Consider the following 16,883-nt stretch of genomic DNA (forward strand, 5'->3'; position numbering starts at 1 on the left):
TGCTAAAAGATGAAAGTGAAAGTACCCCCCCTCCGAACCCCCCCACCCCCTGCTCAAAAATCTAACATTGCCCCCTTTTTTCTTGCCCTCGCCTCCCTCCTAATAATTGTCACACAGTCCCTAATGATAGTTGTGATCCTGGTTCGGTACATCAGTCGCCCCCCCCCCCCACTCTGCCGAGGCCACGAAACCCCACCTCCTGCCCCCCCGCTCTGCCAGCGATGTCATGTTGTTTAACTCTAGGCTGGTGGCCTGTGCAGAAAGTCCACCCCCCCCCCCCCCCCGATCATCACAGTTGCTTATCAACACAGATCATTCCTGCTGTAGCTGCATTAATGCCTCATTTCACATTGTATCCACTCTGTGCAAAAATCTAAATGTGGAAATAGGATGTGGCTAATCCTATAACATAACTGCGTAATACCCACGCTGAAGGAGCAGATCAACTATGCACATGCTTGCCATGAAAAACAACAAACAAAAACAAACCACACACACACACACACACACACACACACACTCTTTCCATACTCGCATGTAAATACACACTCACAGGGCACAGAAAGAAAAAAACAACAACACACGCACCCACTGTTTTTATACCCCCCCCCCCTCCCAGCGGCTCTATCGCTTTCAGTAGCATCATAGTAGTGTTCCACAACCACCCAGAAACCAGTGGGGTGCGAGACAAGAGTTAATGGTCCAGATGACTGGGCCCCATACCTAAAGAAGCAGTACTCGGCCCAAAGCTAAGAGAAAGGAAACTAACTAAAGTGGAAAGGGGGGGGGGGGGGGGGGTGATTATACCGACAGTTCTTCATCAAGCATTCATCAACATGTACTTGGAAACATCTGTACAACATCTGCTGAAGAGAACGGGTATAAGAAGTTAATACCTGTACACGTTTGCCTGGTTTTGATACATTAGCCGTTTGCTGTAAGCACTGCGTAGAGTAACGCTCCATTTTGGATTATATCAACTTTTACATAGTATGTGTCTTTAAACTGCGGGTCCATCCGTATAGTGGTGGTGGTGGTGGGGGGGGGGGGGACTGCTCTACAAGTTACTGTACATGTTATGATTTGTCTGGCTTTTTGTAGAAATGAAGCACCTTAATGTAAAATGACTGGCTTTGTCAAAAAACTAAACCTTTTGCAACACACTTTTATAAAATGCTTTTTTATTATTTCTGGGAAGAGTAGATAAGTCTTGATTCACAAAGGGCTGGTTTTGCTTCATTGCGAGTAAAAACAGACATTTGGACAGCTGCTCTGGAGATAACACAAATGACAGCAATTACTATGGATGCACCTCAGTCAAATCCATTACCACAGCGGACTCGACCGAAAAATCATTTCCTTTAATGCGGCCATGTTTCCCCCCCGTCCTGCAGCACTCCTGGCCATTTCTGCACTACGGGAAAATTGCTCGTCAACGTCGCATTAATTCCACACAATGCCAAAAATAGTGATTTCATGACATGGGAGCCTCACGTGCACGCTTTTCCTTATACAAAGAGAGAGAGAGAGAGAGACATGTTTTTCATTTCAGAACAGAGTTAGCTTTGGACCTTTGCATATTAGTTTTGATTGTTTTACTACATTTTTGTAATTGAAAAGAAACTCAGTATGCGGATGTTGATGAAGGCTGTGACGACACCGATCGAGCTTCCAACTTGGACGTGTTCTGTTGAGTGTGATTATTCAGCTTGTGATGATGACGCTTGTTTAGCCCTTGGAATACTTTATATTCAAATAGACATTTAGCCGTACAGTGTTTTTTTTTAATTCCTGTGCCTCCTCGTGATGTCCCTGTGGTCCTGCAGCATGTTGCTCCACTGCAAAGCGAGAAAAAAGTATTGTCATGTTTTTAGTTTTTTTTTAAATAGTGCTATTATTTGTGAAAGACTGCATAAGCCACAGATAAGATTTGCAAAAACGTTTTTTTTTCTTTTTTTCTCCAGATTCGTCCGTTCATCTGATTTTAGTGCATGTGGACAGCATGTGTATCGATTTCCCTCTATGTGTGTGTGTTTGTGTGTGTGTGTGTGCACGTGGTCACTATATCTAGCGCATCCTAAGAAATGTATGGCTTCGTCTCCATAGAAAATACTGTTATTGTCTTTGGGGCAGGGACGGGGGGGGGGGGGGGGGGGGGGGGGCACACGGGTGGTGCTTCGGGGTGCTTTGTCACAAGTGCTGTTCAGCTCGTCACGCTGGCTCCACGACTATTCACAGCTCCGACCCGCACGTGGTTGAGTGCACGGTCAAAATCCATCTCCCCGCTTTTTTCCCACTTCCACCACCACGCCACTTCACTTTCCCAGTCCGAGAGACGAGGACGCCGGCGTAGCGGGGGACAGGGCGCAGGCCAGACAGCGCCGGCCCCTCGGAGCACGCCTCTCTCTCCTCTCACCGCCTCCCAGTTCTCAAATGTCGCTTCGGTCCCGACGGTTTGTCAGCGAGTCACTTCTTGTGGAAGTAGATTGTGTGAGTGAGGCCCGATTCCACCTTTGGTATCTGGTCGCTGATGATCTCCACCAGCATCTCCGGGAACTCCACCTTCAGCGCCCGGGACTCGCGAAAGGTGTAGAAGCAGAAGTCCAACAGGTTCCCCACCAGCTGGACAACACACACACACACACACACACACACAATATGTAGTGAGTAACACACTTTTCTGAGATTCACATCAAGCCCGACAAAAATAAATTCTCCTATTTTCTTTCTACAGTGTTATTCATACTTACACGTTAATAAGAAACAGTTCAATCCAGTTCTGTTTATTCATATGAGGGTGTTTACACTTCATTTACGCTCTGACCCCTTTTCAATTCTTTTTCAGCTCACCACTTGGGGGCACCACAGATGTTCTTCAGGGTAAACCTCCTTTAAAGAAGGGTCACCCGCTCAGCACTAACCCCATTCACTCAGTCATGAGGGTCATTGCATGCTGGTCATTTATCTCTGTGACCTCTCGCTGGCTGACGCTCACCTCTTGGGGCTTTGCCTACATTGCAGCGATGCCATTTTCCAGTTGACCCTCTCATAAGAGAAAACAACTAACAGTGATTTAGCACATTGGCCACAGTGACCGGTGTGTGCTCTGATCCAATAAACTCCGAACTGGCATCGATCCCTTTCTGTTCCATTCACCGATGCAGCCTGGTTACCGCCTCTTCCAAAATAACCTCCCCCCCCAGGGAGGGGGTGGGATGCAGTAATCCTTATTCCGAGCCACAGCCTCCACTGAACCCCTGAATGCATCATCCAAATCCATAATGCTGACATTTTACTGAAAACGTTTCCAGTGATATCGGAGCCCCAAAGTGCCACTGGACACCTCGCCCTGTGTGTGAAGGCATGGCATGTGGACGTGCTGCCAGGGGAAGCCTGTGCTGTACCGTGGGCAGCTGGCAGATGAGAGGCGGTCGGAGCGAGGGCTACTTACATCATGCATGGCGTCCAGTAGCTTGGTGAGCTGGAAGAAGCGCTGCCAGGTTTGGCCAGAGTTGTTGGTTGCTTTCCCCACCGAGCGCCGGAGCTCCTTGATGTAATTAACTCTCATCTCCTCGAACGCCGCCTGGTTCTTCAGACCCTCCTTTGGAACTGGGGAACAAACACAGACAAATCGCACTGTCATCCGCTGGACTGGATGAGAGGGTGAACTGGAGAGGGTACTGGTTTGAAAATGGATTTCAGCCGATGAGGGTTTCAAGCTTAATGAACAGATTTATTGGAAATGACCAGAAACTGGGGATAAAATAACTAAGTCTGAAATTCTGGCAGAGAGCATGTTTTCCAGTTTATATGTTTTCCAAATACCTCATGTGCTGCTGATCATTTTTATGATATTTAGACATATATATTGCTCTTCAGTCCGTTCAAAGATTGGAAATAGTGTACTTTTTATACTGATTTAGTAAAGTGCTGTGGTCGACTGTTTCAAAGTTTATTAAAACTAAATAAACCATGTGTCAAAATCACATCAGTACAACAGTACACGAGATACGCGAACCCCAGACCGACAGTGGTTTCAGGAACAAGCTCATGAAGTACCCTGATTTGTTAGATAGGTATTTTTTGAATGAATCAGCTAAAACAGATTTAAACATTGATAATAATAGTTCCAAGCCCCTCTGAGTTAAATATCCTAAATTACAGCAAAGAATACAAACTAGTGTTCACCTGCAATGAAGGAAACTAGTCTGAAGCTAAATGACATGCTTATGGAATTGGCTGAGAAATGCACCTTCTCATTAGCAGTTAATGGGCTGAGCGATACACAACCACTTGTATGTTTCTTTTATGTGCAGACGTGAAACTGTGTAGAGGGAAATTAGAGCCACTCTGTGATTTACACTCCCACACACTGCTGCCTGTTTGGGACTTTTCTCCCCATGTTGACGACCTGAGCCTGTTTAGCAGCTCGTTACAGACACGTTCACCAGCTCAGGTGGTAATTAGTTTTTCCTATGGCCACAGTTTCATGGAAGACGAGTGAGACGCTGAAAGGCCGTGATTAAAAGTGAACTCAGCAGAAGTGACAGCAGGGAAAAAAAGGGGGGGGGGGAACGAAAGAGCTTCTGTTAATGTCGACCAGAGCTCATTCATCAGGAAGTTTGTTCGATGGCCAGATGTGAGGGATGAGATGTCTGCAGCCTCTTTCTCCCTCAGCCGGAGAACAAAGTCACAGATTTGCTCTTGATGATGACATTCAGCCGCTGGCCACCAGATTAAGAAACTTCACCTCTCTGTGACGGCCCTCCTCCAATCACATCAGGGAACGCCCCAAGTTGTCCTTCACCAAACACTCAAGAAATGACGACACCTTCCATCCATCCATCCATTTATCTATCTATCTTTCTTGTAATCTATCTATCTATCTATCCATCCATCTATCTATCTTTCTTGTAATCTATCTATCTATCTATCTTTCTTGTAATCTATCTATCTATCCATCCATCTAACTATCTATCTTTCTTGTAATCTATCTATCCATCCATCTAACTATCTATCTTTCTTGTAATCTATCTATCTATCTATCTATCTATCTATCTATCTATCTATCCATCTAATTATCTATCTATCTATCTTTCTTGTAATCTATCTATCTATCCATCCATCTAACTATCTATCTATCTATCTATCCATCTAATTATCTATCTATCTATCTATCTATCTATCTTTCTTTCTTGTAATCTATCTATCTATCTATCTATCTATCTATCTATCTATCTATCTATCTATCTATCTATCTATCTATCTATCTATCCATCTATCTTTCTTTCTTGTAATCTATCTATCTATCTATCCAGGTATCTTTCTATCTATCCGTCTATCCATCTATCTATCTTTTTATCTATCCATCCATCAGTCCTACTTAAAAATGAAATCAGTTAAAATTGAATAAGGATTCAATAACGGCATTTTCTTTCTTAAACAAAAACAACTCAATTGTTTGTTCTATCTTTATCGATTTTTTCAATTTTCTGTTAATTACTTTCTTAATAATTTAGTTATTTAATAATTTAGTCTAGAAATTGTCTCAAAATAGTAAATAAATCATCACAACTCCCAAAGCTCAAGATGAATATAATCCGACCAACAGTCTCAAACCAGATATATATGCAATTAAAATTTATATAATATATACAATATAATAAATCTAGATTAATTGTCACCTTCAAGAAACTGAAATCTATTATTTAATTATTAAAGATATCACATTATTGTCATTTAGCTTATATTACATTATATAATTGGCTATATAATTGAAAAGCTAAATGTTGGATCTGTTATGTGGAGCCGAGCCTCACGTGTTCAGAACATCTCATTTCTAGAGAACCTCCTCTGAACAACATCTCATTTCTGGAGAACCTCCTCTGAACAACATCTCATTTCTGGAGAACCTCCTCTGAACAACATCTCATTTCTGGAGAACCTCCTCTGAACAACATCTCATTTCTGGAGAACCTCCTCTGAACAACATCTCATTTCTAGAGAACCGCCTCTGAACAACATCTCATTTCTAGAGAACCTCCTCTGAACAACATCTCATTTCTGGAGAACCTCCTCTGAACAACATCTCATTTCTGGAGAACCTCCTCTGGACAACATCTCATTTCTGGAGAACCTCCTCTGAACAACATCTCATTTCTGGAGAACCTCCTCTGAACAACATCTCATTTCTAGAGAACCTCCTCTGAACAACATCTCATTTCTAGAGAACCTCCTCTGAACAACATCTCATTTCTGGAGAACCTCCTCTGAACAACATCTCATTTCTAGAGAACCTCCTCTGAACAACATCTCATTTCTGGAGAACCTCCTCTGAACAACATCTCATTTCTAGAGAACCTCCTCTGAACAACATCTCATTTCTGGAGAACCTCCTCTGAACAACATCTCATTTCTAGAGAACCGCCTCTGAACAACATCTCATTTCTGGAGAACCTCCTCTGAACAACATCTCATTTCTAGAGAACCTCCTCTGAACAACATCTCATTTCTGGAGAACCTCCTCTGAACAACATCTCATTTCTAGAGAACCTCCTCTGAACAACATCTCATTTCTGGAGAACCTCCTCTGAACAACATCTCATTTCTAGAGAACCGCCTCTGAACAACATCTCATTTCTGGAGAACCTCCTCTGAACAACATCTCATTTCTAGAGAACCTCCTCTGAACAACATCTCATTTCTGGAGAACCTCCTCTGAACAACATCTCATTTCTAGAGAACCTCCTCTGAACAACATCTCATTTCTGGAGAACCTCCTCTGAACAACATCTCATTTCTAGAGAACCTCCTCTGAACAACATCTCATTTCTGGAGAACCTCCTCTGAACAACATCTCATTTCTAGAGAACCGCCTCTGAACAACATCTCATTTCTGGAGAACCTCCTCTGAACAACATCTCATTTCTAGAGAACCTCCTCTGAACAACATCTCATTTCTAGAGAACCTCCTCTGAACAACATCTCATTTCTGGAGAACCTCCTCTGAACAACAGGTCGTGTTCGCTCCTGTTTCAACAGGGAGGCCAGAGAAGCAACTGGTCACATGGAGCAGCTTCTGGAAGCTAATGGTCGTCACCAGAGACTCGAACAGCAGATTCACAGCATCTCTGAACGTGTTGAGAACAAACAGAGTCTAATACGTTTTAATGGTGGGTTTTTTTTTACACACTTTTAAAAAATACACTTCACCTCTCATTTGAAACTGGTTCTCCAGAACGTTTGAGGGGCCACGACGCCTGTAATACTCAGAAACACGACCCACTGGTAGCAACACCAGCATACAAACCAGTAACTGACAGGACCTGTTTGGGTTGTGCAGAACAAATGGCTGCGGGCGTAATCCTACTTCTTGTCAGTTAGCATCGCATCGTTTTTCAGAACAGAGCATTGTAGGTCAATAACTCGCAGAATGTGTGTGTTTGTGTTTGTCTGCCTCCCTCTCGTCGGCTCTGTCTCTTTCCATTCCGTTTCTCTTCATCCTACTTTTTACGCAGCAAACACCTTCGGGGCTGCGACGCACAACGAGTCGAGGAAAACAGATCTGAAAACAGATTGGACCCTTGTGTAGAGGGCACGAGCTCTCCGGCTTCATGTTCACGGCTGACATGACGAGAACGTGTTAGAACCCGCACCAGCGCACGGACCTTTTGTTTGTCTCCCGCTGACACACGTGCGTCCCGTGTGGAATCGAACCTGGCATTTACGGCTGTCACCATAACCAAAAACACAGGGCCTGTGTACCTCGGTAATCGGTGTCAAATGGATTTCTTGCTGCCGTCCTTTCAACTAGGCCGTATTTATTATCGTGGCGTGCACCTGCATTATTCTTTGCACCACGAGGCCATGAAAGCTCCTGAATGCACATAAACATAAACTCTCACATTCAGGAGCTGCCATTGGCGTGTGTGTTGTTGTTGAGGCACATGCAGCCTCCTGCTCCGGGTGCTGCTGCTGCTGCTGCATACCTGACTGACAGCTCGGCTCCGTCTGCTTTGATTTAAGATCTGATTCTACTCGTCGGGGGAATTTATACGACGAGAATGACTGCGGTGACAAGAGGGAGTGAGTCAAGCTGTAGGGTGTGGGTGAACAGGAAACCCTTTATTTAAACATGATCAAAAAAGACTAATGACCGGTTGGAGTTGAAAACTTGAATCGCCTAATTAAGTGTTTAAGATGTGTCATCGCGGTCGCCCGGTTGGAGGGAGGCTCGCTCGCCCGGCGTAGAGCGAGCAGAGCATCAAATGAGCAGAGCTGACTCTCTGTGCAGAGGTGAGGAGAGCAACTGGTTTGAGCAGGCCGCCGCTCCGGTGCCAAATCCAAACAGGGTCATGAGACGCCGCGGGCTCAGTGAAACCCTAGCCAAGGTCAGAGAGGGATAACAGCCCTTTCTCTCTTCTCCCTTCATCCCTCCTTCCTTTTTTTCTCTCTCTTTCACATGTTCCCCCTCTCTCAATTTAACACACACACACACACTCAGTGACTCTGTAGTACTTGCTCGGCTGACAAGTTCTGACAACTTCTATGTAAACATTTCTGACGCCGCCCGCTCCACAAGGCCCTCACATCATCTCTGAATGACTGGAGCTTAAAGGAGCTTCCTGCAGGGCCGTGGAACAAGCCTCAGACAGCGCGGCTCGTTGTGTTGAATCACGAGCGCTTCCTTTGCCGAGCCTCCAGTCCCGTCGACTTTGGAAAAAGCCCGGCACGGCAGGAACCTCTCTGCTACACATTGCAAAAACCAACCTTCTATCTCAGTTCTTTAGTTTGACTAAATCCAATAACCTGGAGCAGAGTGAGGAACCTCCAGTTTCCCTGTTTCTACACCTGCCTCTTTTATCCACCACCTCCCCTTTGAAATTCCAGCTCGGGCTTTTGAAGGAAGTGGAGAGAAATAGCAGGTCTTGGAGCGCTGCCTGGTGCTCGACCGGCCTTTATTAAGTACAGCAGGGCTCTCTGGAAAAGCTCCAGAGGAGGAGAGCGAGGCCACGGCAACAGAAGGACCAGCTCTGACCCCCCCACCCCTTTGTCTCCTCATTCTTTCTCCCTACAGCTATGCACCTGTCTCTTTCTCACCAACACCAGCTCTCACTGTCAACATTTGTCTGATTCCACTCTTTAAATCTCCCTGTTGGTTTCCCATCTTCTCTCCCCTCATCTCCCAGCATCCAATAGCTGAAGTCCAGCTGGAGCTCCCCTATTTCCAGATGACTCAACAGCACTGAGGTTACTCTATATCGTGCTTTCACACCACCTCCTCCATATGTCAATGTACTATAAAGCCAAAACCAACCTGATACCATCGCTGTGGGAAATGTATCAGTCTCTACTCATAGATTTTATAGATTTACTTCCCTGTGTACTGTGTGTACTACAGAAGGTACTACACTAGAAGAACCTTGTTTCCTTGCAAGATTAATGAACCAAAAGGTTCCGAGCCAAAGGTTTAATCTTTAGATACATGTATATATATATATATATTTACATAATCTGTTTTGATGTATAATCTCCTCTCAAATTAATTAGAAAATAGCTGTCAACCAATATTGTGGGGTAAACAAAGTGCAGTTTTTTGCTTTTCTGCATTTGTGTTTTGCAAAGGAAACAGTGAGACTCAATTCTAATCTTTTATTTTTTAATAAATATATTTTTAAATCTATTGCAAAATAAGTCAGCATTGAATAATACAATTAAATTTGAAAGTGGAATAAATGAAAAACTAACTTCCACTTAATTTAAAGTGAATTTGTATTATTTACAACATCACTAATTGGAAGCCAAGGAAACAAAAACAAATCTGATACAGTTCTGACCTTGTAATTGATTCTCATGTGAGGGACTTCAACTTGTAACGTGATGTTCTCAAATAATTCAAAGGTTTTGCAATGTGAACAGACCAGCTGACCCAAACTGGTTAAAACTGTCACGCCACGGAGTAATTAAGCTTTTCCGAGCTCGCTCATTAGTCCAGCTTTCATGCACAACTTTCAGAAGCCTCGCTCTCTGAAACATAAAAACTCTGCCAATGAATATTTCCACTGATTGGCACTGGTGCTGAGGTTCAGGGAGAGAGAGAGAGAGAGAGAGAGAGAGAGAGAGAGAGAGAGAGAGAGAGAGAGAGAGAGAGAGAGAGAGAGAGAGAGAGACAGAGACAGAGAGAGAGAGAGAGAGAGAGAGAGAGAGAGAGAGAGAGAGAGAGATCTGGCAGGGTGCAGACTCCTCAAATACCTTTCCTCTAACTATTGAAGCCAGGGCCCACGTCAACAAAGAGAAACCAGCCTGTATTAGGTTTGATGTCCCCGTGTCTCAAGTGTTGTGGTTATTGTTTTCAATGAGTAATGAGGGATGTGGACGGTGAAGTTATGACGCAGAAGCCATCACCGAATCTGAGTGGCAGCAGCTCATAGTGCATTGTTGTGCTGGCAAAGTAATTCAAAAGAAAAGCTTCTTTTCAGTTTCGGTTTGAGCAGCCTGGGCCGACGCCTCCTCTCTGTGAGGCGGCTGCTGCAGAGCCTGTGGGCGAAGTTTGGCCGAGAGTGGTGACAGAGTGAGACCTTCTGTAGTGAGTGATGGAAGTATTCTGTTTCTCTATGGGCAATAGGTAGACGAATGAAAACAGATTAGTCTTCATTCAGAGAAAAGGAAGATGAAGTCACAGCTCGACTCTTCTCATTGACATTTACAGAATGTGGCTGCAGTGTTCCTGTAAGTCAATTTGAACCGAAGCCAGTGGATATATGGTTCCTATCTACAGAGTGTAGAAGTTAAAGTTAGTGTTGATTTGTCAGTGGAAAAAAAGAACAAACACCATTATTTTTTTATTATTTCTTAAAACAATTTCTTATAAAGAATTACACCATAAGGCAGCTCTGCTCTTGACTTGCATGGTGCGACCTGAAGAACCTGTGGATTGTGCTCCTCTTCATCCCGATGGCCCGTCCATGGGGTTGAGTTTCACTGGATGATTATTTCACTCTGAGGCTAAAGGAATGAGCACGATTTAAAAGCCGATTATCAGAGATTAAAACATATCAGAGTATCATCTGAATCAATTTTGCAGGAAAATATTTTTGTAAGAGTATTGCCCTTTCTTCCAAATTCCTTTTTCTCCAAAAGGAAAAAAATATTTTTATTATCTTGTGCTAAACTGCCAGTTAATGTTTAGAAAGTGAGTAAGAAAGGAGACTTACCGCATTTTACACGAGGAGAAATTGGCGTCTGGAAACGTCTGGTTGGTTTGAAATGAGAAGGAGGCGGAGCGCTTCACCAGGTTTTGTTATCTCAATAACTCCGGCAGAGTTTGCGTACTTTGACGCTGCATAGTTTTCTCCTAGTTTCCAGGAGAATATTTTGTACACCACATCTTTTAACTCTGAATATTTTCACCAACACCGGGAGGCGCGCGTTGGGGGGGGACACTTGGTATTTTACTTTTGCTGTTGTTGAATTAACGCAACAACATATACAGTGTCCAAATACTTTGACACTGTATATTTAACACTGGGAGATTGACTATTCAGGTGCATGCAACATCAACCTTGATTTCCACGCCTGTCATGCATGTTAATGAATTATTAAGAATGAGTTGAATGCGTGATCTAACAGAAAAAGGGCGTGTCAGTGCCAGCACTGTCAGTCTCAGAGTCGTGCGGTGGATGGAAGAGACTCCAGATCAATGCTTCTCCTGTGGGAGATGTGGGAGATGTGGGAGATGCTAATTTGAGAACATACAAGGCTTCATGTTGTAAGAGCAGACAAACACGGAGACGCCCCCAATTATCCAATTATCAGTGACCTGAGAACATCAGCACTGTGGATTCTGGTGAATCCGGCTGCCGAGCGTGCCGCTGTAATGGATGAGTCATGGTGCAGCAAGGCATCGCACTCACAAAGCACCGATTGGAAGCTTGTTGAAATAGACAGAGTTCAGTGTGGTACAGGTGACTCTCTGTTAATGGGCCGACATGTTCAGGTAAAGTGGTCGATTTGTTCTATCACTCAAAAGAGGAGCAATCTGATGAAAGCACATCAACAACCTGCCTCAGTGCAAAGTACCACCACAGGTAGCGCCCATTCTCCACCTGCCTCCACCCGTTTGTACTGATTTGACTCTGAATTGCGTCGCTTGCTCAAAATTTGACAGCTGTTATTTTGGTGATGAGATAATCCTCAGTTTTTACCAAACAGTGATTTCACCCAGTTTTACAATGTTCTTCAATAAATGTTTTTTCAAATGATATTTCATTATAGGTAGTGAATTGTGCTCGCAGGCAGGTTTTGGCACGTGGTGCAAGTAATTCTGCAGAACACATAATCGGCGCGAGCGGGTTGGTACAAGATGAATCAATGTGATGCAGTGCTGTAGCAGCCTCACCTGTGCTGAGGAGCAGGAGGACCTTCATGGAGAGGAACTCGTCGTAGCTGAGCTGCAGCCGCAGGAACTCCTGGCTCACCTGCCTCATGCCCAGGCACAGGTCGTACATGGCCGACTGCTGCATGCGGTCCCTGGAGAAAGAGGGGAGAGGTGAGAATCTTTAGAATTAACAGAAATAGCAATTTCTCTCAGAGCCTTTTTTATTAGATTGTGTTAGTAATTGGTCAAATATATGCTCGCGCAGGGCGATATGATCACCAGAGGTCTGCAGCAGTCAGGGGGGGGGGAGCGGGGCAGCGAGTTGAAGCTTCTCCTAAGTCCTCGGATAAACTGCCGCAGGGGTCGGCCACTGGGTGAGATTCAGCACCAGATTCTTCTGATTATTGGGTTTTCTCCCTCTCACCCTATCGACTGATACAGATGTTCACGGGAGCTGTGGGAGCTGTGGGAAATGTGGGAGCTGTGGGAGCTGATCTCCGTCGTGGCAACAGCATCCATAGAATCACTTGGAGGCAGCACAGCGTTCTTTTGGATTCTGCCATTTTTTATATTGAGCTGAATTACAAAGCTTTTATTTTGAAAAGTTGTGAATTTTATAAAAAACATTAATATAAAATCATCCTTGCAGATAAACCAGGTAGGATGAACACAAAGGTGGAGACTCACTTCTCCGAACTGGCATGTTTACAATGGGCACGGTACTAGTTTAATGAAACTTTGTTATTTGGACCCTAACTGTTATTACCTATCAAGATATATTGGACTTTTTCTTATATTGCTAACGATGACATTGATTTATCCTCCAGCCCTGATCCATGCTTATTATTCCCTCAGTACAAACCACAGCCCTCACTGGCTTCTCCCAGCTCTATTCCTATCACGCCAGTTCAGCCCAGTGAAACAATATTTCCACAGAAGTGCAGAGAAGGATCCTGCGAGTCTGGGCTGAGAGCAGAATACAAAATCCACCCGGATGGCAGAGTGCTGCGGACAGTATCGCAGCACAGATGCACCACTTCTCCGAGACTGGGGTGGAACCAAAGACCCTCACTTCCCACTCCAGTCACCACAGAAACCAGTCAAAGGAGGACGTGTCTTTTCCTTTTTATTTATGTTGACAGAAATGACCCACATCTGAGTGTATGTAGCTATATGTTCACTAAACTTATGTGACCCGACACTTTCCTGCTCCACCCGGTTGACACTGGTTTCTCTATCAGTGAAACAATCTCTCTGGGTTGCACGACATGAAAGAAACTTTGGCACGGTGACACGGTACGAGCCAATCAGGAATGTGCTCCGCAGATGCCACAGATTGGAGGGGAATCTGTGGCATTTGTTGCCATCATCTCTCCCATAAATCACCACAACCTCAAGTCCACAGTAATTAAGTGCGTGTGGCGTGGCTCCACATGAAAGAGGTCGGGAGTTTCCCCCGACAAAAACATTGAGGCTACATCGTGGAGCCCGGAGACTTCGGTCCGATAACAACAACAAGACCAAACGTTTTGTAAGTGCATAAATGTTCTTGTTAATGCACAGGACAGGATAAAGCTTTACAGTATTTACAGTACAGCTGTCGGCCCGATAAGGAAGTGACAAACTGTGACGGCGTGTGAGAGGACGTGTTTCCTCCGCAGAGTCTGAGAGCAGTTTCCCAAAGTGCAGCGAAATATCATCTAATGCAACTTTGAGCTGGAGTTTCTAAAGTCTCCACACGTTTTTCTCTCTCTCTCTCTCTTTCTCTCTCTCTCTCTCTCTCTCTCTTGCACTCTCTTCCTGAAATCAATTTTGCTGAATCACTTCCCAAAATGAGCTGCTGGTTTGGGGAGGGCAAGAGCAAAAAAAGAAACTGGCAGCAGTCTCTCTCCTTCCTTCCTTCTCGCTCCCTCCTTCTCATCTTCTCTACATCTTTCTGTCTCGCTCCCTCAATCTGCTTCTCCTTCCATCTTCCTCTCTCTCTCTCTCTCTCTCTCTGTGTTGAACTCTGTCTCCCTCTCTCTCCCTCTCTATCTGTTTCTATAGTTAAAGATTCAGGAGGGAGCGAGGAGTGAGGGGAGGAGAAGGTTCAGCTTCACCTTTTGGCTGAGGGGAAACCAGAAGCTGAAAGTGTGTCCAAACTTATCTGAAATAACAATCACCAATTCCCTATTAAAAGTCAGATATCATGTACAAAGTAATTCTAGTAATATTAATCTATCGTTAATATTAAGAAATAATTGGTAAAAACAGCTTCACAGATTCATCAGAAATGCACTTTGAGCTCTGAGCCTTTGGGTGGGTGGTCCGGTGCCGGGTTTTGATTGACAGCTGAGCTGACAGGGGAACAGGGACACTACGTAAATCGTACTGCGGCAGAAATGCTTGTCGGGATTTGACGCCGCACAAATAAAATAGAATTTAACTGAATGGAATTAACTGCAGGTTCGAGTCAAGGACAGACTGTGTTATTGTCAAATGAAGACCAGACCTCAAAGCTTCTGAAATAAGTGACATTGACATTTTCTGGCAAAAAATGAAATTTGAGGCTGTTTAATTTGTTACAGCTGACTGAGAGAATTCAGCTGCCCAGCCTCCAACCTCACTGCTCACATGTGTTTCCTGTCTGAAGCGCCGCCAGCCAGACGTCCATCACTGCAACTGTTTAGAGTTTACAGTATAGATTGAAATCTAAATATTTCATAATGTATATGAAGCGAGAGAGATCCCTCTGGTTTGTTTCTGTGGACATTGATCATATTGTCTCTGTTTGACGAGTGTTGCTCTTTTTATTTCTACCTTTTCCAACATGTACAATAATCTAATCATGATCAAGTGCCCAGAACTTCAGGGAACCAGCCTTGTTTTTCTTTAGCAAGCACCAAACACACATAATAAGACTTAATGCAGACGGATTCGACTTTGTCTTTAATGTAAAATGCACATTTGTCTTTCACTCTAGCTCAGCGAGTGGACAGGCTCCTCATTAAATACCTTAATGCCCCGAGTTCACAGGCACTGAGTAGCTATGGAAGCGAGTGTGCTCGGTTAAAGCCGTAAAATCTTTTTCGGAATTCGCAGCAAGAAGCACCCCCCCAAAAAGACACAGCAAGTGTGGCAGTGACATCTAGACTTCTCTGAGATACAAGAACATCCAGACCGACCTCCATCTCCAGCAGGTCTACATCTCATCTTAATCTCCATCTACTCTTTCAAGATAAATACCAGGCCCATCCGTCAATGATACAGGAACCACACCATACAGCCTGCTGCGCGATACAATTTCAATATTTACCACAACCAAAGAGATTGTGTCTGTTTTTAGGCAAAACAACTACTGAACAATTTTTCTTGAAACTCGGCACAAGGGTTGGTTAAAGCCCAAAGGAAGAGCGTAACCTCTTAAAGAGTGGATTAAATGAAGGGGGCCGATTCACATTTGTTCTTGATAAACAAATTGGTCATATTAATGATATCTGTCCTTCTGGAGAGGATTGAATCAAGGGGCCAGATTCAGAATTTTTTTTTTACATCCTGACATTTAGGGGAATTTCTCAATATAAAATATGCTGATATCCATGAACAGGTTAAAAGCTGTGTTCAGTATATTTCTATGTACGTAGTAAACGCTATGTATCTCAGTATATGAGTTTATGCAATACACTGATGAAGTGGCCTGATCCTGAAATGTATTCTGAACTTGCAGCAGCGATTCAAGCCGATGCAGATACTCCTCCCTTCCACAGAAGAGCGTGAGATCGGCTGACACCTGCGAGGGAGTGGGTGTGGCCCAGCAGAGGACAGGGTGATAATTGCTGACATGTGTGTGTGTGTGTGTGTGTGTGTGTGTGTGTGTATGTATGTATGTGAGCGATGGAGGCTTACACTCAGCAGGGGAAGAGTGGCATGACTTGGGAGTGACGTGTCTTGGAAATGTTTGAGCCAAAATAGGAACTACAAGCAGAACCAGTTTTAAGTGGCATTAATCTTGAGTCATAACAATTAAACTTTTAACAGATTCTCTTAAAACCATTAACTGCAAACGAGAAGAGCAGGTTTGATTTGTTGTCTTTAACCTTTCATCGCCGCTGATTGAAACTATCAATTATCTGGAGAATTGTATCGTTGCATTGTCTTTCTGAACTGGGTGACACTCTGATGCTAGAGACTAAACCCTCTTTAAAATACCTCAACTGTCAGCCAGCGAACAATTGTCTTTTTTCTTCATAACTCCTCGACTAGGAGAAATTAACCCCACTCGGCTTTACCTCACACAAACACAGACCGATCTCCTAGTTGCCTCATTACTGGACATTTTCTCCCCCACACAGTTGCGTAGCATAAGATCCTATGTATGTGCTATCATCAATAACATAATGAAATCTATAGGTGTCGTCATTATTATAATTGTGTAGTGTTTGCTTGCTGTGAGGTCTCGACCTGACAGCACCTTGAGATGTATGTTGGGAATTGGCTCGAATGAATTGAGTTGTAAAACCCAACCAGA

General features: G+C 44.0%; 1 protein-coding gene across 3 annotated transcripts in view; it reads right to left on the minus strand.

Annotated features, from left to right (window-relative positions):
- Positions 1–274: 274 nt before the first annotated feature.
- nr3c2 (nuclear receptor subfamily 3, group C, member 2) overlaps positions 275–16,883 on the minus strand; it is a 69,445-nt gene continuing 52,836 nt past the window's right edge. For all 3 annotated transcript variants that reach the window (XM_062387549.1, XM_062387547.1, XM_062387548.1), the window contains exons 7-9: positions 12,398–12,528; positions 3,452–3,609; positions 275–2,622 (exon numbers count right to left, since the gene is read on the minus strand). In XM_062387549.1, the coding sequence (XP_062243533.1) occupies positions 2,467–2,622; positions 3,452–3,609; positions 12,398–12,528 (445 nt within the window). In that variant the 3' untranslated portion in view covers positions 275–2,466. The remainder of the gene's footprint in view (positions 2,623–3,451; positions 3,610–12,397; positions 12,529–16,883) is intronic.

Source organism: Platichthys flesus, chromosome 5, assembly GCF_949316205.1.
Source record: "Platichthys flesus chromosome 5, fPlaFle2.1, whole genome shotgun sequence".
In the NCBI taxonomy this organism is placed as follows: domain Eukaryota; kingdom Metazoa; phylum Chordata; class Actinopteri; order Pleuronectiformes; family Pleuronectidae; genus Platichthys; species Platichthys flesus.